This window comes from Agelaius tricolor, unplaced genomic scaffold, assembly GCF_023055355.1.
Source record: "Agelaius tricolor isolate 1412-34295 unplaced genomic scaffold, bAgeTri1.0.p SCAF_69, whole genome shotgun sequence".
NCBI lineage: Eukaryota > Metazoa > Chordata > Aves > Passeriformes > Icteridae > Agelaius > Agelaius tricolor.
Genome location: NW_027269329.1, coordinates 1,523,612 through 1,544,534, shown reverse-complemented (window position 1 = coordinate 1,544,534; position 20,923 = coordinate 1,523,612). Strand labels below are relative to the sequence as shown.

The 20,923-nt window shown below is 53.4% G+C and overlaps 2 protein-coding genes across 2 annotated transcripts; one reads left to right on the top strand and one right to left on the bottom strand.

Moving 5' to 3' along the window:
• The first annotated feature begins 2 nt into the window (after nt 1-2).
• On the top strand, nt 3-3,022 carry PSMB4 (proteasome 20S subunit beta 4). Its single transcript, XM_071417430.1, has 7 exons — nt 3-358; nt 834-1,040; nt 1,571-1,717; nt 1,907-1,988; nt 2,134-2,256; nt 2,637-2,725; nt 2,896-3,022. Exons 1-7 carry the CDS (start codon nt 18-20, stop codon nt 2,906-2,908), a joined length of 1,002 nt encoding a protein of 333 aa, XP_071273531.1. The 5' UTR covers nt 3-17; the 3' UTR covers nt 2,909-3,022.
• Nucleotides 3,023-3,474: 452 nt separating this feature from the next.
• On the bottom strand, nt 3,475-20,400 carry POGZ (pogo transposable element derived with ZNF domain). The gene is given in 19 exon segments (XM_071417422.1): nt 3,475-6,321; nt 6,323-6,602; nt 7,215-7,239; nt 7,530-7,642; nt 8,047-8,106; nt 8,729-8,869; nt 9,395-9,549; nt 10,360-10,494; nt 11,305-11,451; nt 11,709-11,809; nt 12,397-12,551; nt 12,817-13,127; nt 13,524-13,633; nt 14,053-14,265; nt 14,902-15,081; nt 15,637-15,745; nt 16,252-16,427; nt 17,181-17,305; nt 19,980-20,400. Coding segments are annotated over 18 exon segments (3,777 nt in total). The 5' UTR covers nt 17,305; nt 19,980-20,400; the 3' UTR covers nt 3,475-5,079.
• Nucleotides 20,401-20,923: the final 523 nt, after the last annotated feature.

Sequence of the window (20,923 nt, the reverse complement as noted above, 5' to 3'; positions counted from 1 at the left end):
ACCACAAACCCCGCCCAATGGGCACGGCCCCGCACGACAAACACCGCCCACCACCGCACCGGTGCTGCGTCACGTGGTGGTGCCGCCATCTTGAGGAGGGAACCGGCTGGTGTTTTCGCCGCGCTCAAGATGGCGGCGAAGCCACGCCCACTCTACGGCGGCGGGGAGAGGCCGCGTTTCCTCAGCGCAGGCGCAATCGCGGCGTGACTAAGATGGAGGTCGGGGCAGCGCCGCCGCCGTTCTGGGCCGGGGGCCCGGCCCCGGGACAAACGTACATCCCCCGGGCTCTGGGACACACCGACATCGCCCCCCGGGGCACCGGCACCGGGCCCGCCGCACTGCCCGCCGGCCGCACGCTGTGAGGGCAGCGGGGGCGCGGGAAGGGCTGAGGGGGATGGGGGGGATGGGGGGGTCCTGTCGGGGGTCCTGAGGGGAAAGGGGGATGGGGGGGGGGGGTCCCGGGGGGGATGGGGGGAGGAATGGGGGGGAACTGGGGAGAGTGGGGGGGGGAGTCCGTGAGGGGGCAGGAAAATGGGGAGACTGAGGGAATTTGGGGAGGGGGAGCGGAAGTGGGGGCATTTGGGGAGTGTCTCTGAGGGCTGGGGGGGCGAGCTGGGAGCAGAACTGGGGGGTACTGGGGAGGGGGAAAGGGAAGGGGCAGAAAATCCGGGAATGCCGGGGAGACTCCAGGGGCGCAGAACGGACAAACTGGGACCCAAACTGGAGTGACTGAGACCAAGATTGGTGTAACTGGGACCCAGACTGGGGTAAATGGGACCAAGACTGGTGTGATTGGGACCCACACTGGTGTGACCCCGATCTCGGTGTGCCAGGAGCCCGATGGTGACCGGGACGTCGGTGCTGGGGCTGAAGTTCTCCGGAGGGGTGATGCTGGCCGCGGACACGGTGGGATCCTTCGGATCCCTGGCACGGTTCCGGGGCATCTCCCGGCTCCTCAAGGTCAACGACTCCACCGTGCTCGGAGCCTCCGGGGACCTGGCAGATTTCCAGCACCTGCGGCAGCTCCTGGAGCAGATGGTGTAAGATTCCCGGGAATTCGGGGATTCCCCATCCCAAAATCGATTCCCGGGAATTCCCAGCCCAAAATGCCTTGGGAATTCCAAGATTCCCCATCCCACAATCCCCAACTGATTCCCGGGGATTTGGGAATTTCCCATCTCCAAATCCCCGACTGATTCTTGCAAAGTCCCCACCCCAGAATTCCAGGGGAATATGGGAATTTCGCATCCGCGATCTTTTCTGTGCGCCAATCCCCAGAATTCCTCTGCTCCAATCCCGGAATTCCTTGAGAACCAATCCCAGAATTCCTTGAACACAAATCCATGAATTCCTCTGAAGTCCTTGGGCACAAAATCCCCGAATTCTTTGGAATTCCTTGAGCACAAATCCCTGAATTTCCTGGCATTCCATCCCCAGATTCAGCGGCGTTTTTTGCTCTGCTGCAATACCCGAATCCCTGCTCTCCAGTCCCCAAATCCCTGCTCTCCAATTCCCGCTCTCCAATCCCCGAATCCCTGATCTCCAAGGCCGGAATTCCCTGGAATTACAGGATCGACGAGGAGCTGCTGGGGGACGGGCATAGCTACAGCCCGCGGGCGCTGCACTCGTGGCTGACGCGGGTCCTGTACAACCGGCGCTCCAAGATCAACCCGCTCTGGAACACCGTGCTCATCGCCGGCGTCTACGGCGGGGAGAGGTGAGGAGCCGGGCGCCGGCAGCTCCGGGCCTTTCTCCTTCTTCCCAGGGAAATTCCTGCTCCCTTTTCCTGCCGCGGTCCCCACTGCTTCACAGGGAAATTCCTGCTTTTTCCTGGGCTGCTTCCTGCTCTTTCCCCAAGGGAATGCCCGGTTCCCGGGGTGATTCGCGCTGTCCCGTTGTTCCGCAGTTTCCTGGGATATGTGGACATGCTGGGCGTGGCCTACGAGGCGCCGTCGCTGGCCACGGGATTCGGGGCTTACCTGGCCCAGGTGAGCCCGGGCTTGGGTCTTTACTTCATCATTCAATTATTAATTGATTCTTTTCTTTTTTAGCTCGTTATTTTTTTAATTGATATTTTGATTTTTTTGATCTGATTTCAATTGTTCTTTTCCTGTATTCCCAATCCGTGTGCAGCCGCTGCTGCGGGCGGAGCTGGAGCGGGACCGGGAGCGGCTCCCGACGCGGGAGGAGGCGCGGGAGCTGCTGGAGCGCTGCCTGAAGGTGCTCTACTACAGGGATGCCCGCTCCTTCAACAGGGTTTGTATCCCAAATCCATCCCAAAATCCCGGGAATTCACCCCAAAACCCATCCCAAAATCTGTGGGATACATGGGATCCATCCCAAACCCATCCCAGTCCTGGGAGCTGCTGGAGCTGCCTGAGGGTGCTCTGCTGCAGGGATGCTCGCTCCTCTAATAGGGTTTGTATCCAAAATCCATCCCAAAATCCATCCCCAAATCCGTGGGATCCACCCCAAACCCATCCTAATCCCAGGGTTTTTCCCATGGAATCCCAGGGCTGGGACTGAGGAATTCCGGGGTTTTTCCCGTGGGATTCCGGGTGGGGATTAGGGGAATTCCAGGGTTTTTCCCGTGGGATTCCGGGTGGGAATTGAGGAATTCCCGGCTTTTCCCACAGTACGAGGTTGCCACGGTGACGGAGAAGGGCGTGGAGCTGGAGGGACCCCTGACCCTGGAGGCCAACTGGGACATCGCCCACGTGGTCAGGTAGGGCTTTGGAATCCCGGGGGCTCTGGGGGCATCCAGGTGAGATCCAGGAGTTCCAGGGAGACAATTCCTGCTCCCTGAGGAACATCCAGGTGGTTTTTCTGCCCCTCTATCCCCCATTTTTCCCTTTTTCCCCCCATTTTTCCCTTTTTTTTTTTCTGTTTTTCCAGAGGTTTCGAGTGATCTCCAGGAGCTGCTCCGGCCTCATCAAATCCCCGTTTTTATCCCATCCCTTCCTTCCCTCTGGAATGGCAAATCTGGCGTTTTTTGGGAATAAAATTGATCATTTAAGACCAATCTGTGTGTTTGTGCTTTGGGAATCCTCAAAAAGCCGTGGGAATTCTCCTGGGAAATGCAGATTTCAGGAAGTTCTGGAATTCTGGGTGGATGCTGTGGCCCCAGATCCCAATTTTTACCGAAATTGTGGAATTTCTGAGGTGGGAAAAGCCCTTCTGGGATGGAGCACAGGAATCCCTAAACCCTGTCCACGATTTTGGGGCATTCCATGGGATTTTTCCTCAAAATCCCAAACCCGGAGGGATTTCGAGGCCACAAAAATCCAATTAAAATGGAATTTTTCCCCTCCCCATTCCCAAAATTCCTCCGGCAGCATTTTCCCAACTTTTCCTCAAAAGAACCCAGGAATTCTCCACGGAAAAAACCAATTAATTAAATCCAGGATTTTTCCACCCAAATCCCATGGGAATGAAGGAATTTTTTCCACAATAAAAACACTGTTTATTTATAAATCCATTTCCCTGCTTTTATTCCACATTTTCCACTCCTGTACAATTCCATGATGATCCATATTTTTTTTTATTTTTAAATTTTATTTATTTTGAATATTTTTTTAATTTTTTTTTCCTGTTTTTCTTCCGGGAAAAAACCCAAAAAAAAAAAACTCCACAAATCTTATGGAAAAACAGGTGCCAGGTGCCTCTGGAATTTGGGAATTCCAAGAATTTTTAAAATAAAAAAACAAACAAACAAAAAAAAAATTTCCCAAAAAACATGCAAATTCCGGTAAAAAATCGGAGCTGGCAGTGAAAAATCAACCCAAAATCTTTTTTTTTTTCATGGATTTTTTTCGGGTTTTTCGTCACAGTTTTAGTCACAAATCCCAGATTTTTCGACCCTAAGGAAGGTGGGGTTTTTCCAGGATGGTTATTTTTTAAATAAAGTTGATAATTAACAATCCAAAAGGGGGGGATCCAAGGAGAACTTGGGGTTTTCTACCCCTCCAATGGGAAGGTTTTGGGGAGAAATTGGGAAAATTTGAGTTCCTGGGGCAGGAAATTGAGTTTTCCTGGGCAGGAAAAGCAGCGCCAATCCCAAAAACTGCTGGCGTGGATGGTGGCTCCACAATTCCCAAGCCAAATTCCCTCAAAACTCCCTAAGGTTCCACCAAAATTCCACCCAAATTCCCAATTTCCATTAAAAAAACCCCAAAGTAACGGAATCTTCGCAGCCAATCTGAAGGAATTTTCTGTAAGAAACAGGGATTTTTCTGGGTTAAATTCCAAAAAAAAGTCAAGGAAAAAAGAAAGAAAAATTCCCCCCATTTTTTTGGGAGTTAAATCCAGGGACTTTTTGTCTTCTTGGAAAGAAAACCGGGCACAAACGACGTCAAATTCCCACCGCTAAAAACCAGGAATTATGGTACAAGTGAGGTAAAGAAAATTCCCAAAAAATATCCACCCACGAGAGAGAATTCCAAGGAAATACCAACACAGTGAATCCAAGTTTGTTTTTTTGTTTTTTTCAGTTTTTTTTAAATTTAAAAAAAAAGAAAAAAAAGTCACGAAAATCCTCCCAAAAAATCGGCGGAAACAGCAAATCCGGAAAAATCCCAGAAATCTGCTGGGAACTGGGATCTCATCTCTTTGTTCCAAAAACTGGGAATGTCCTTTGTTTTGGGGCCAAAAATTTGGGAATATGCTTGGGTTTTTGGGGCTAAAAAATGGGAATATCCTTTAATTTCTGAGGTGGGTTTGGCTCTCCGAAAACGGGGAACATCCTTTAATTTTTGGGGCCAAAACCAAGGATTTCCTTTAATTTTGGGGGCCAAAAATAGGGGATATCCTTCAATTTTTGGGGCGGAAAATTGGGAATAGCCTTCAACTTCTGGGACGTGTTGGGATCTCCAAAAACCAGGGAATATCCTTTAAGTTTTGGGGGCCAGACACTGGGAATATCCTTCAATTTCTGCGGCCAAAACCTTGGAATATCCTTCAATTTTCGAGCCCAAAACCAGGGAACACCCCTTCCACTGCTGGCGCTCCTCGGCCTCTCCAAACCCAGGAATTTCCGGGATGAATCCATCCCATTTTTTTTTCCTTTTTTTCTGGGAATTCTCAAATTTCCATCAGCTCCAAGTCCGCCTCCTCGAAGCCGTAGAAGGACTCGGCCTCGCTCTCCCCCTCGAAGAGCCGGTGCAGGATTTCGGGGTCGGCCTCGGGGTCGTCGTTCTCCGGGAATTCCGGGGAGGATTCCCGGGTTTTGGCGATTTTCAGCCTCTCCTCCATGGCGGCGATCAGCTCCTCCTGCTCGTCGCCGTTGCGCCGCGGGGATCCCGAGGCCCCGGCGGGCCCTGGCAGGACGCTGGCCACCAGGAAGGATTTCCGGATCAATTCCGGGCAATTCCCGAGCACTTCCAAGGCTTCTCCCAGCCACCCCAGCAGCAGCTGGAGCAGCGCGGAGGAGTCGGAATCCGCCAGGTCTCTCGCCCGCTCTCGCCATTTTTTGTGGAGGAAATTTTTCAGGGACCTCTTGACGCACACGTCCAGGGGCTGGGCGCGGGAGCTGCACCCCGCGGGGATGACGGCCGGCAGCGCCCCGGCCGCGCTGAGCACGGCCAGCACCTCCTCGGACAGGTGCGTCCGGTGGCAATCCAGCACCAGCATCCCTTTGGAGGCGCCGCCCCGGCACTCCGTGTGCTTCCTCCACACCCGGGCCGCCCACAGCTCCATGATCTCGTCGTCGCCGCAGCCGCTCTCCTTGGACTCCAGCAGGATGGATTTGGGCAGGGCGGTGGGGCAGGGCGGGCGGCCCCTGGAGATGACCAGGGCCGGGAGGACGCCGCCGTCGGCCAGCAGGGTCAGCACCAGCTCGCACCAGGGCTCGCCGTTGCCCACGGTCTGCAGCGCGCTCTCCTTGCGCTCGTCGCTGCCCAGCACCTCCGCGTCCAGGAACAGCGAGATCTCGTCCACGGCGGCGATCATGGCCGGGGGCAGCTCCTGCGCGTGGATCTGGCGCTGCACGAACTCGATGAAGGCCCCGGCGTTGCCCTGGATCTCCTTGGGCAGGGGGTGGGCGACGCCGCGGCGCGTGTGGGTGCTGAGGTGGTGCCGCAGCATGAACCTCACGGCCCACTCGTAGGAGATCTGGAAGCCCCCCTCCAGGGCCCTGCCGATCTTGGTGGCCTTCTGGAAGAGCGTCTCCTCGTTGACGGGCAGCTGCTGCTCACGCTGGGTCAGCACCCACTCGGCCAGCTTCTCCTCGGCCTCCAGGCTGAGGTATTTGCCCTCGGGCAGCTCGGGGCGCTCGTCCTGGAGGGCCCGGCAGCGGCGCAGCCAGCGGCGGATGCGGCGGGGGGGGGCTGCGGAAGTGCCGCGCCGCCTGCTCGGGGCTGGAGCACAGCGCGAACAGCACCACGCGCAGCTTCCGCACCGACAGCGCCTCCTTGCGGCCGGGCTCGGGCTCGCGCTGCGCGGGCTCCGGCGGGCTCGGCGCGGGGGCGGCCTCGGGCGGCGGCGGGGCCGGGGCCGGCGGAGGGTTCGGGGCCGGGGCTTGGGGCTTCTGGGGCGTCTGGGGCTTGGGAGGCGGAGGAGGGGAGGGCGTTTGGCAGGGAGGGGGCTGAGGCGTGTCCTGGGGGTGCCTGGAAAAAAGGGCGAGTGGGAAAAGTGAAATATTTGGGGCATTTGGGCATGGGGAAAAAAGGGGGAGTGGGAAAAGTGAAATATGTGGGGCGTTTGGGGATGGGGAAAAAAGGGCGAGTGGGAAAAGTGAAATATTTGGGGTGTTCGGGGATGGGGAGGAAAGGGGGAGTGGGAAAAGTGAAATGTTTGGGGTGTTCGGGGATGGGGAGGAAAGGGCGAGTGGGAAAAGTGAAATATTTGGGGAGTTTGGGGATGGGGAGGAAAGGGGAGGGAAAAAGGAGAAAAGGAGAAAAAAGGGGAAGAAGGGGAAAATGAGGGCAGAAAAAAGGAAAAAAAAATGGGAAAGGGGGGAAAAGGGAGAGAAAGAAGAGGGGGGAAAGGAGGACAAAAGGGGGGCAAGGAAAAAATACAGGGAACAAAAGGGGGAAAAAGGAGAGAAAAAAAGGGAGAATAAGGAGGGAAAGGGAGACGGAAAAGGGGAAGGAAAAAGGGAGGGAAAAGGAAAAACAAGGGGAGGGAAAAAGGATGGAAAAGGGAGGAAAAAAGATGAGAAAAAATTCCCAATCCCATGGACTGGGAGGGATGAGGATAAACAGGAATTTTTGGCTTACCTGGAATGTGATATCCAAGAAGGCCCTGGAATAAAACAGAGTATTCCCAGTTTTCATTCTGATTCATTTGAGGTGTTTCAGGTTTTTACTTCTATTTAATTTTATTTAGAGGAATTTGGGATTTGTGGGAATTCCTGGAAAAACTGGAATCAAACCAAGCTCCCTCAGGAATGAATTCTGAATTTCCATCCCATTAAAAAAAAGTAAAATTAATTCAGTTTATTCCCAGCCCAAGCTCCAGAATATGAAGGTTTCTTGGATTTTGGCCAGAATTCCAGGTTTTTCCCATTTTCCCGTTTTTTTTCCCAGTTTTACCTTGGACAATGATGTTGCTGGACTCGTGGGAGGGGTTGAACACCAAATGTTTGGCCATGGAGTCGCCCTCAGAGGTGACGAAGAGGCAGGAGGAGCATGAGAGCCTCACCCCGCTGGGAAACAGGAAAAAAGAGAGAAAAATGGGGGACAAAGGGGAAAAAAGGGAAAAGAGGGGAAGGAAAAAGGGAGGAAAATGGGAGGAGGAAGAAAAATAAATAAACTTTATTGTCAGATATAAAAATGTGTCCAACCCCTCATTAATAATTAAATCATTGATAACTAAATCATTACTATCAATTGTTTCTTGCTAGTAATTAAACTAATAATAATTAAAATATTGACAATAATTGAAGATTAAATAATAATTATTAATAATTAAAATGTAAAATTCCCCCCCAGTGGGAATGGGACCCATAAATCCCAAAATCCCTGGATTTTCCCCCAGAGGGAAAAAGGTCAGGAATTCCCAGGGGCTGGAATTCCCCTGGAATGGGGATTTGGGGAATTTTTTCCATACCTGGCCGTGTAGTTCTTGAACAAAGCCAAATATTTGGGGCTTTTCCGGGGAACGTGGTTGCTGGAGAGGGAAAGAGGTGGGCAAGTGAGGGATAAGCAGGAGAAACGGCTGTAAAATCACAGAAAGCACCCCACAAATAATAAAAAATCCCCCATAAAACACTGGAAAACTGCTCAGGAGCCCAAAATTGTTCCCAAATCCCAGATTTGTCCATCCTTGATCATGTGGTTGGCATAGGCATGGGAGAAGCAGGAATTCCTCTGGTTTTGCCCCGTTTCTGCCCCGTTTCCCCCCATTTCCCCCCAAAACCCCGTACTTGATCATGTGGTTGGCGTAGGCACGGGAGCAGCAGGAATTCCTCTGGTTTTGCCCTGTTTTGCCCCGTTTCTCCCCCGTTTCTCCCCCATTTTGGCCCATTTCCCCCCATTTTTGCCCATTTTCCCCCCATTTCCCCCCGTTTCTCCCCCGTTTTGGCCCATTTCCCCCCGTTTTTGCCCATTTTCCCCCCATTTCCCCCCAAAACCCCCGTACTTGATCATGTGGTTGGCGTAGGCGCGGGAGCAGCAGGAATTCCTCTGGTTTTGCCCCGTTTTTGCCCATTTCCCCCCGTTTTTGCCCCGTTTTGGCCCATTTCCCCCCGTTTTTGCCCATTTTCCCCCCATTTCCCCCCAAACCCCCGTACTTGATCATGTGGTTGGCGTAGGCGCGGGAGCAGCAGGTGCTGTAGCGGCACAGCGAGCAGTGCACGTAGGTGGGGAAGTGGTTGGGGAAGTCGGGGATCTCGAAGCTGCACTCCAGGCACGTCTGCCGGCCCAGGCCGCTCCTGGGGCAAAACACGGCAAAATCCATCAAAAGCAGCACTTTGGGAGGGCCTCGGTGGGCGGGAGAGGGCATGGGAGGAGTTAGGATGGGCGTTTGCTACAAATGAATGATTATTTAAAACCAATCAATATTAATGAACTGATTTTAAATTATCAATAGTGTCAATATTCCAGGACAGAATTCCAGCCGCACCTTTCCAAACCAACCTCAGAAATCCTGGTTTTTTCCCAGAATGACACAATTTTCTCCTGAAATTTCCCCTATTTTCCCAGAAAATCACTGATGTTTTCCTGCCAGCTCTCTCGGGGATGCTTCACTGGCTGGGGAACCCCAAAATCCCCACTCTTTCCCCAGATTCCTGTATTTTCCCTGGTTTTCCCTCGAGTTTCCCCAAAATTCCTATTTTTTCCAGGAAAAGCACTGACTTTATCCTTGGCTGGCTCTCCTGAGGATCCCATGGTGGCTAGAGAATCCCAAATTCCCGTTTTTCCCCCAAATCCCCGTTTTTCCCCGGAAAAGCGCTGACGTTTTTTTGCCGGCCCGGCGGGGGGCGTTGCGGTGGCACAGGAACAGGGGCTGGGGGTCGGACGAGGCTCCCAGGGGCGCCGGCTCCGGGCCCATCCCGTGGGGCGGCTCCAGCGGCAGCGAGCGGGGCTGGCCCCGGGACGCGCGGATCGTCACCTGCGGGAGCACCAAAAATCAGGGAAATCCGGATCTTCCACAGGGAATCTGGGCCTGGGACGAATGCCCAGTCAATGCCATGGAACACCCAACCAGCCCCATAAAAAAATCAATTAACTCCAGGAAATACCCAATTAATCATAGGAAATACCCCGTGAACCCCAGCAAGTTCCTAATTAATGCCATTAAATTCCCAATTAATTCCACAAAATTCAATGAATCTCATTACATTCCCAAGGAATGCCAATAAATTCCCAATGAATCCCACCACACACCAAACTCCGTAAGAAATCCACTCAATCCCATAAACCCCTCCCCAAATCCCCCCCTTAATCCCACTCCTTTCCCCATCCCCACCACCCCCAGCCAACAAAAGCCACAGGGATTTTTCCAGGAGTTTTTCCCGGGAATTTTTCCAGGAATTTTTCTGTGAATTACGGGAATTTTTCTGTGAATTTTTTCAGGAATTTTTCCATTAATTTTTCTGGGCATTTTCCCAGTAATTTTTCCGGGAATTCCAGGAATTTTTCCGGGAACTTTTCTGGGAATTTTTCCAGGAATTCCAGGAATCTTTCCAGTAATTTTTCCAGTAATTTTTCCAGTAATTTTTCCAGTAATTTTTCCAGTAATTTTTCCGGGAATTCCAGTAATTTTTCCAGGAATTCTCCAGGAATTTTTCCATGAATTTTTCTGGGCATTTTTCCAGTAATTTTTCCGGGAATTCCAGGAATTTTTCCGGGAATTTTTCCAGGAATTTTTCCGGGAATTTTTCCGGGAATTTTTCCGGGAATTCTCCTGGTCAGGGCGTGCCTTGGTGCCGGGTTTGAGCCCCTCAAGCTGCTTGGGCTTGCGGAAGGTTTTGTGGTGCTGCAGCTTGTGCTCAATCTTGTCCTTGGCGAACAGGAACTGCAGGCGGCACTTGTTGCAGTGGTACACGCTCTTCTTCTGGAAAAAACCATCAGCATTAATTAATCATTAATTGGTCCGCTAGGCATTATTGTTCATTAGTTAATACCTGTCGTTAAATAGGTATCAATTATATAGTGAGTACTGAATGGATATTAGGACTGTAAACTGCACTGGTTGCAGTGGTACACGCTCTTATGGGAAAGAGCAGTAATTAGTATTAATTATTATTTAGTTTTTATTTATTAATTATTTAATAGTTATTAAGTAGCTATCAATTGTTTATTGAGTATTGAACGGGTATTGGAACTGCAGGCGGCACTTGTTGCAGTGGTACGTGCTCTTCTTCTGGAAATAATTTTTTTTGTTATATTATTAATTCGTTGTAATTATTAAGTAGGTATTAATTATTTATTAATTATTAAGTAGGTATTAGTTATTAAGTAGGCACTTTTCCCAAGGAGTTCCCTGGAACTGGGGCTCTCCTGGTGCCTCATGAAGTGCTGCTGGAAGGCGCTGCTGTTCTTGAGCACCCTGAGGCAATTCCCAAATCCCATTTTTCCCAAACTCCCCAATTCCCATTGTTCCCGGGAATTCCAGCCCACCTGGTGCCTCATGAAGTGCTGCTGGAAGGCGTTGCCATTCTTGAACACCTTGAGGCAATTCCCAAATCCCATTTTTTCCCAATTCCCTCCCCAATTCCCATTGTTCCCAGGAATTCCAGCTCACCTGGTGCCTCATGAAGTGCTGCTGGAAGGCGTTGCCGTTCTTGAACACCTTGAGGCAATTCCCAAATCCCATTTTTCCCAAACTCCCCAATTCCCATTGTTCCCGGGAATCCCCGCTCACCTGGTGCCTCATGAAGTGCTGCTGGAAGGCGTTGCCGTTCTTGAACACCTTGAGGCAGTAGGGGCAGAGCAGGTGCCGCGTGTCCTCGTGGATCAGCCGGAAGTGGCTGTCCACCTCCGAGTACAGCGACGAGCGGTACTGGCACACCTGCAAAACCCGGGAAAACCCGGGAAAACCGGGATGGGGCCGGGAAATAAAGGGAGCCGAGGCGTTTGAACAGGACGGGGGAAAATGGGGAAAAAATCCCGGGATCTGGGGCATTTCAGCAGCAGGGTGTGGGAAAATCCCAATTAACAGGGGAAAATTCCATCTTTTTTCATACCTGGCACACACAGGGAATAACTCCAGGATTTTTGGGGTGGGAACTGGGAATTCCAGGCGGGAATTCCGGGAGTTTTCCATACCTGGCAGACGTAGGGCATCTCCCCGGGTTTGTGGGTGTCCTTCATGTGCTGCAGGAAGAGCGGCTCGCTCTCAAACGCCCACTCACAGATCTTGCACTTGGCTGCACCAAAAAACAGGAGAAAAGGGGCAAAAGTTGGGAAAAATGTGGGAGTTGGAGCTGTGGGGGGAAGGGAGAAGGGGAAAAAGAGGGAAAGAAGAGAGAAAAGCAGGAAAAGGGGAAAGGGGGGAAATGGGAAAAAGCAGGAAAAGGGGCTAAAGGGAGGGGAAATGGAAAAAAGAGGAAAAAAAAAAAAAGGGAAGAGGGAAATGGGAGAAGGTGGAACTGGGGCTGGAGAAATGAAACTTGGCTGGGATTTGGAGTGGATTTTGTGGTGACCTCAAGCAAGGGGCGAGGGAGGAGCGACAACTTTCCTTCCATAAATTCCCACTAAATCCAGGAGGAAAATCCCGATTTAGGGATAAAAAATTCCCGGAAAAGCACGGCCTAGTGGATTTTTAAGAGCTGTGCACGCTCTCCAGGTGGAACTGGGGCTGGAGAAGTGAAACTTGGCTGGAATTTTGGGTGGATTTTGTGGTGACCTCAAGCAAGGCGTGAGGGAGGAGGGACAATTTTGCCTGTCCAAAACCCCGATGAAGCCCAGAGGAAATTCCCAGGTGAGCCCCAAAGCAAAGCAGGAAAGCACTGACTGCTGGACTCGTAGGGGCTGTGCACGTTCTCCAGGTGGCACTGCAGCTGGAAGGGCGTGCTGAAGTGGCGGTAGCAGTGCTGGCAGATGGTGTGCACGTCCACCTCCCCGTTCTGCTGGTCCAGCTCCACGTGGTGCTTCATGTGGTTCATGAACCTGCAGGGACAGAATTCCCGGAGATTCCCGTTCCCCGTCCTGGGAAAACGCACTCTGTGCATCGCTCCCAGCTGGGTTTGGGCTGTTCATGGATTATTCCTGGCAAATTCCTGGATAATTCCTCACTGGGGGTGTCCTTGAGGCTGCCTGTCATTCCCACGATCCCAGCCCATTCCCACACAACTCCCACAATCCCAGTTTATTCCTGGGTTATTCCCAGATAATTAGTGGATAATTAGTGGATCATTAGCAGATAACAGCTCACCGGATGTTGTTCTTGAGGCGCTTGGTGCAGTGGGGGCAGCGGAAGGACGTGGGCACCCTGGGGCAGGGTGGCACAGCCGCCCCCTTGCCCCCGTCCCGCCCGTAGTAGAACTCATCCACCAGCATGATCAGCTTGGCCTGGGCGGGGTCGGCCCCGCCCTCACCTGGCTCAGGGGCAGCCTTGGGCGGGGTCGGGGGCGGGGCCGGGGCCGCGCCCTGGGCGGGGGAGGGGGCCTTGGCCGAGGGCGGGGCGGGCTCGGAATCCAGGGATTTGCGTTTCTTCAGGAATTCCACCAGCTCCGGGCAGCAGTACTGTGGAAACAGGGTAATTAACAATTAACGGCTGCTCGCTAATTGGGGCTGGGGTAATTAATGAGAGACAGTGAGCTGGGGCTGGGACAATGAACATGGAGACATTGAACTGGGTCTAGAACGAATCCCCACTTGTTAAACTGGGTCTAGAATGAATCCCCACTCGTTAAGCCGGGCCTAGAATGAATCCCCGCTCGTTAAGCCGGGCCTAGAATGAATCCCCACTCGTTAAGCCGGGCCTAGAATGAATCCCCGCTCATTAAGCCGGGCCTAGAATGAATCCCCACTCATGAAGCCGGGCCTAGAATGAATCCCCGCTCGTTAAGCCGGGCCTAGAATGAATCCCCACTCATTAAGCCAGGCCTAGAGCTCCCCAGTCCTGGGATGACCACTTACACACATGTGGCCCCGCAGCGCCTCGGTGACGCGGAACTGCGAGTCGCACTTGGGACAGACCTTGCGCCCCCCATCCTGGAAATCCAGGCTGGGAATGGGAGAGGAGCTGCCTGCAGCGGGACAGACACGGATCAGCTCCCAGTGCCACCATTTCCACTTCTCCCCTGCCCCAGACACTCATAACCCCAAAAAAATCCCCAATTTTCCCACCCTTTGTCCCACAAAGCCTCCCAAAACTCCTTATTTTTCCCTTTCCCACCACCCTTTATCCCACAAAGCCTCCCCAAACCCCCCATTTTTCTCTTTTCTACCCTTTACCCCACAAAGCCTTCCAAAATTCCATATTTTTCCCTTTCCCACCACCCTTTATCCCACAAAGCCTCCCCAAACCCCCGTTTTTCTCTTTTCTACCCTTTACCCCACAAAGCACCTTAATCCAACTCCTGCCTCCCAGGAACCAGGGGCACCCCTCGAACCCCAGTCCTGCCCCCCAGCAGGGTGGAACTCCCCTGTTTTAGGGGATTTTTACCTTTGCGGGGCGCGGCCGAGGCCGAGGCCTCGCCGGCGGGGCCGCGCTGGGCGCTGCCGGGGCTGCTGTTGGGCACGGCCAGCGCGGCGGGGCCGTGCGCCAGCGAGGGCACCGTGCCCAGCGTGTTCACCAGCTTGGCCACCTCGGGGCCGCCGCTGCCGCCGTCGCCGGGCACGCCCGGGCGCTTCACGGTCACGAAGCTGGCGATGCTCACTGCAGAGGGGAGAGCGATCCGTGGGGTTCCCACTCAGCCACCTCCTCCGGTTCCCTCCCTGGGGCTTCACCAGAAATGGTTCGGACAAAATTCCAGCGGAATTCCGGCCTGGAATTCTACCCCTGCCTCTTGGCCTGGATCTTCTACCTTGAGTCTCCCCCAGGGATGGTTTGGACAAAACTCCAGTGAAATCCCAGCCAGGAATTCCCAAACTGAACCACTTTTTTACCCAAACTGCCCCAGATTCTCCTCATTTCCTAACATGTGAATAAACTCTGAGCCAAAAGCAAACTCAGGCCCAGCTCCCAACACCACCCCCTGGCTCCCATGGATTTTTCCATGAGAATTCCCGCAGGAATTTGGGCTAGGATCGAGAATTTGGGATAGGATCAGGAACTCGGGCCAGGATCCGGAATCTGGGACATGATCAGGAATTTGGGCCAGGATCTGGAACTCTAGTTGGGACTGGGAATTTGGGATATGATCAGGAGCTCGGGCCCAGATCGGGAATTTGGGCTAGGCTCAGGAACTGGAGCAAGGATCAGGAATTTGGGATTTGGTCGGGAATTTGGGCTCAGCTCAGGAATTTGGGATATGGTCAGGAATTTGGGCCCAGCTCAGAACTGGTGACTCACTCTGCTGGGGCGCCTGGGCCTGGGGCACGGTGCTGCGCAGGGTCAGCGTGGCCGGGATGACCGTGGCGAAGGCGTTGGTGGCCGGCCGGCCGGGCCCGGCGCTGCCCGGCCGCACCTGCGCCACCGGCGAGAACACCTGGGGAACGCCAACTGCTGGTTTAACAAACTGGGTACCTGGGGCTTCAAAGACAAACAGAGAGCCATGATCCAACCCCAGTCCCAAAAAGAGAAATTTGGGATTTACAGCTTTAATCCAGGTGCGAGTAACCCCAAATTAGGAATCTGTATCTGGAATCCATCAATTCCAACTGCTGGGTTAACAAACTGGGTACCAGGGGCTTCAAAGACTAACAGAGAGCCGTGATCCAACCCCAATCCCAGGAAATATGGGATTTACAACTTTATTTGGGATTTACAGCTTTTATTCTTATTAATGATAATTCTCATTAATATTATTAATGATGATAACCTGGCACAAGGGTGATGGGGCCCACCTGGCCCATGGGGTTCTACACTGGCCCCTTGTCATTGTTATTACTATTGTTATTATTATAAACGATTATTAATGCTATTATTATTATTATTATTATTATTATTATTATTATTACCTGGCACAAGGGGGATAGGCTCACGGGGCTCTGCACTGGTCACACCTCATCACCATCATCATTATTAGCATTATTCCCATTACCAGCTATTACTGGATGGTTCTCATTTGATTAATGAATTAATTACCTGGCACGAGGGTGATTGGCCGGACGGTCTGGCCCTGCTGGACATTGAGCACGATGCCCACCTGGTTCATGGGGCTCTGCACAGGCCGGACGTTCTGCACCGGGAACCCCTGGAACCCAAGGGATGCATCAGCCCCAAAACTGTCCCAAACCAACCCAAAACCATCCCAACACCAACCCAAAAACCATCCCAACACCAACCCAGAAAATAACCGCTGCAATCCAACGGATCCGTCACCCTCGGGCCATTCCTGAGGGAATTCCAACCCCAAAAAATATCCCAGACAAACCTGAAAATCACCCAGGATAAGAGTTGGGTTTTGGGGCTTAGGATTGGGATTTAGAACTGGGTTTAGGATTTGGGTTGGGATTTAGGATTAGGATCAGGACTGGAATTTGGGGTTCAGGATTGGGGTTCAAGGAAAACAAAACCTCTGGAGGGTTTGAAGTTTTGTTGAGCCAAACACTCAAAGGGCTCCAACCCCCATCCCACAGCCTGGGGGACTTTGGCGTGACAGGAAAAGCAGCACCCAAACCGGAGCGAGGAATGGGAATTTTTCCCAGGAAAGCAGGGTTTTCCCGGGATTCCCCGGGCAGCTGTGGGCCAGGAGCTGACCTGGGTGGTGATGAAGATGGGCTGGGTGCCCGCGGGCGGGTTGGTGCCGTGGTTGGCGTTCTGCATCAGCTGCACCGGCCGCAGCAGCGGCTGCGTCACCACGGCCCCCAGGCCGGGCGCGGGGCTCTGCGCCAGCAGCAGCGACTGCCCGCCCGGCTGGACGGCAGCATTCCCACCTGGAAAAGAGCCCACAGGCATGGGGAAACGGGGAAAGGCAGGGGGAAAGGGGGGGGAGAGATGGGGGGAAACGGGGAAAGGCAGGGGGAAAGGCGGGGGGAAATGCAGGGCAATATGGGGGGAGAGACGGGGGGAAACGGGGAAAGGGCAGGGGAATATGGGGGGAAACACAGGGGAATATGGGGGGAAAAGCCAGGGGGGAAAGGGGGAAAAGGCAGGGGAATATGGGGGGAGAGCCAGGGGGAAATGGGGAAAAGGCAGGGGAATATGGGGGGAAACACAGGGGAATATGGGGGGAAAAGCCAGGGGGGAAAGGGGGAAAATGCAGGGGAATATGGGGGGAGAGACGGAGGGAAAGGGGGGAAAAACACAGGGGAATATGGGGGGAAAGCCAGGGGGAAAGGGGGAAAAGGCAGGGGGATAGGGGGGGAGAGACGGGGGGAAAGGGAGAAAAACTCAGTGGGAAAAGGGAGAAAATCCAGGGGAATACAGGGGGAAAATCCATGGGAAAATAAGTGGAGGAAAAAGGGACAAAATTAAGTGGGAAGAGAGGGATAATCCATGAGAAAATTCATGGGAATATGGGAGGAAAAAAAATCTGTGGGGAAAGGGGAAATGTAAGTGGGGAAAATCAGTGGGAAATATGAAAAAGTCACTGAGAAAAATGGGAAACATCAGGGGGAAAAAAGAGACAATGAAGTTGGAAAAGGGGGAAAATTGGGGAAAATGAAGTGGGAAAAGGGGGAAATGACCTGTGGGATTTTTTTCCATGGAATTGTAATCCTCCACCACGGAGTCCTCGATGACGTCGCTGATTTTCTGCCATGGCTCCAGCTCCTCCTCCTCGCATTCCATGAAAAGGTCCGTGTCTGCCATCCTGGAAAAATGGGGGAAAAAAGGGAATTTGGCACTAAAAAACTCGCAGGGATTTTTTTTCCAAAGGAAGGAATGGGAATAATGGGTCTGGGTTGGTTTTAGATCCCAAAATTCCAAGGGAAAACAAAGGGAGCCAGAAATTTTCAGATTATTTCTGGGTTTTTTTTCCAGAGAAATTTGTGGAAAATTCTTGGATTTCACAAAAAATTGCAATTTTTGCCTTCCTCTCCCATTAGGGAATTCCTATGTTATTTCATAGGAAATAACATAGGAATTTCATTCATGTTATAACATTCCCATGTTATTTCATGGTTTTAAAAATTTTAAATCAAAAAAATTTAAGATTTAAAAAAATGCCAAAGGATTTTTGGTTATCCCGAAATTCCCAGTTTAGAATAGGCAGCAGGAGCTTCAGTTCAGGGGGCTTTTTATTAAAATTTGAATACAATAAAAATAAAAGCACTGGGAGGAGAATTCCAAGAATTTTGGGATCAAAGGAAAAATTTGCAGGGATAAAAACAAAAATTAACCAGAGCTTCCCAATCTGGGAATTCTCTCCATTGCTTCAGCCTGGGATGGGGGGAATAGTGGAAAATTTTCCTGGAATGGGGGAAAAAAATGGGATTTTGTCATCTCCCATCCCACAGGCAGAACCTTGCAATGCTCTCCTGCCTCTTCCCAAAAAGTTCCTCATCTCCAGGCCTTGAGAAGCTGGAGAAATAATCCCAAAAATATCAGGAATGGTTGGTTTTCCTTGGCTTTGAAGTGGATAACACACCCAAATTAGATGTTAATAATAATTACTAATTGGCAGCCCTAAAACACCCAGGAATTGGGAAAATTCTGGGAATTTTGAGGAATTTGTGAAACAAAATGCAAATTTCCTTTGGGACTTGACCCTTCACCTTCCCACCCATAAAAAAAAAAAAAACAGGAAAAACCTCATCTCGTTAATTTATCAGATTTAATTTCTGCTAATTAATCATTAAAAGCCTCTAAAATCCTTTATTTTGATGTTTAATTTTTTTTTATTATTATTATTTTTTCCAGCACCTTTGGGAATTTTTCTGGTGGGATCCCTCCCATCCTCTGCCCATGCTGGGATCAGGTGAATCCCAATAAAATCCAGTGAATCCAAATAAAATCGGGTTTTTGGGAAGCAGGATCCCATCCCTCCCCAGCTCCCTGGCACATCCGAGCCCCAGGGAATTCCAGCAGCAAAACCTCAAGATCTGGGAATTTTCAGAGAAGCAGCCTCGGGAGGGTTTTGGGGATGGAATCCCAAATCCTGCTGGAGGGAGGGAATTCCTGAGCCTCTCCCAGGAGTTTTGGGATCCCGGCTTGGGCAGGGGAGAAAATGAGGAGCTTTCCCATTTTTTTCTGCTTGGATCCAGGAGGGATGAGGGGATGGAGCTGCTGCTGAGAGTGACAGGAAAAACTGGGAAGAGGGGTGGGATGGTGATCCCAAATCCCTGAGGAGAAGGCTGGAAAACCCACCCCAAATCCCTGAGGAAAGGGATGGGATGGAAATCCCAAATCCCTGAAGAAATAGGTGAGATCCCTGAGGAAGAATGCTGGGATGGCACTCCTGGATCTCTCAGGAAAAGGCTGGGACACCAATCCCAAATCCCCGAGGAAGGAGACTGGGATCCCAATCCCAAATCCCCGAGGAAGGAGACTGGGATCCCAATCCCAAAATCCCGAGGAAGGAGACTGGGATCCCAATCCCAAATCCCCGAGGAAGGAGACTGGGATCCCAATCCCAAATCCCCAAGGAAGGAGACTGGGATCCCAATCCCTGCGGCCGAGGGGCTCCCTCCCCTCACGGCGCTGGACAGGGGCACTCACTCAGCGAAGGTGAAGCACCAGCAGGGCCAAGGATGATGGGGGGGTGGTCTCACCCTGCAAACCGCTGATCCCAGACCCTCCCCTTTTCCTCAGCCTCTCCTAAAAACCGGGAAAAGGCCGCTTCTCCCGAGAACTCCGGGAAAAGCCCCCCCGCACACCCTCAGCGTATTGTGACGGCTAAGAAAGAGAGGGAAAAATAATCCCTGTGCCCAACATGGCCGCCCACCAGCGAAGAAGCGCCGCCAAAGAGAGGAGGGGGCGGCAGCACCGGGAGACGGGGGAAAGGACGGACACGACCGCCCCTTCCTCACCCCGGCGGTGGCGACCGGGGGGCGACCGTGAGGGAACCGTGAGGGGACCCCCGGTATGGCGGGAGGGGGTGCGCGGAGGGAGCGGCGGTGGGGCCGCATCACCACCGCCCCCCTCCCCTAAGGGCGGCCGCTTCACCGCGCCCCCCGGGCCGTGAGGGCTGCGCGCGGATCCCTCCGCGTCCCTCAGCGCCCGCCCGGGCCCGGCGGGAGCGGCCGCCGGAGCCGCCGCGGCTCCTCCCCGGCCCCTCCTCGGCACCCCGAGCCCTCCCTCCTCCTTCTCCTCCTCCTGCTCTTCGCCTCCTCCTCCTCCCGCCACCGCTTTGTGTACGGCGCGCTCCGGCCCTGCCGCCCCCCCCTCCTTCATTCCCTCCTTCTCCCCCATTCCCGGGCGGTTCGAGCCGGTTCCACCATCACCGATCCCCCCCCCACCATGTCCATCTCCTACCGCCGCCGCTGCCACCCCCGGGGGGCCCCGCCGCCTTCATTCCCCCCCCTTCCCCGCGCCCCCCGCCTCACCTTCCTCAGCGCTGCCGCCGCTCGCTCCTACGGGGCTCCGCCGCTCTCCGGGCGAGGCGACCCGCAGGGCACGGGGGCAGGTGGCATGAGCCCTCCCCCTCACACTTGGCGGGATGCTGAGGAGGAGAAGGAGGATGAAGATGGTAATGAAGAAGAAGAAGGAATTATCCCTGGCTCTGCTCGCCCTCTGTACGTTCTGCCAGGGGGCGGCTCCGTGCTTGGCGTGCGTGTGGGTTTTTTCCCCCCCCCTCCTCTACTTCACCCCTCACGGAAAAGGGGGGGGATAAGAAAAAAAAGGTCGTCGGGCCCGGCGGGCTGATACAGGCGCGCGGCGCCCGCAGCCGCACCACACACACAACACACACACCACACACACAAAAAGGGGACCTGGCCGGCGGAGGGATACTGCTGACGTCACTTCCGCCTGCGCGCGGTGACGTCACGGGGCCGGACCCTGAGGCGGCTGAGGGAGGGAAGGGGAAGGGCGGGAAAATGGCGCCGCTGGGTCGCGACCCCCGCCCGCCCCTCGCGGTTCTTCGCCTCATGGATCCGCCGCTGCTGCGGGGCCGAGGCCGCTCTGAGGCGCTGAGCGCTTGGGGAGCGGCGGGAGAACGGCCGGCGCTGCTACCGGGCCGGTGTCCCGCGCTGGCTGTGAGCGGCCCGAGAGCCCCTCAGGGCCGGGCGGGCCGTGAGCAGCGGTCAGCCCTCACAGCTGAGGGATGCTCGGGGCCGAAATCTCACACCTCAGGCCAAAATCGTCCGTTTGAGGGCAGAAATTCTCCCCCTGAGGCTAAAATTGTCCAGCTGAGGCCAAAATTCTCCACCTGAGGGCAATAAAGTTCCCCCTGAGGCCAAAATCGTCCAACTGAGGGCAGAAATTCTACCCCTGAGGCCAAAATTGTCCAGCTGAGGGCAAAATCTCCCACCTGGGGCAGGTGTTGGTA

Excerpts from the sequence above, each read along its gene's own strand:
- PSMB4 (XM_071417430.1), top strand. The coding sequence starts at position 18 with ATGGGCACGGCCCCGCACGACAAACACCGCCCACCACCGCACCGGTGC. Across the intron at positions 1,041-1,570 it reads CAGCTCCTGGAGCAGATGGT|GATCGACGAGGAGCTGCTGG; the intron begins GTAAGATTCCCG and ends CTGGAATTACAG. Across the intron at positions 1,718-1,906 it reads GGCGTCTACGGCGGGGAGAG|TTTCCTGGGATATGTGGACA; the intron begins GTGAGGAGCCGG and ends GTTGTTCCGCAG.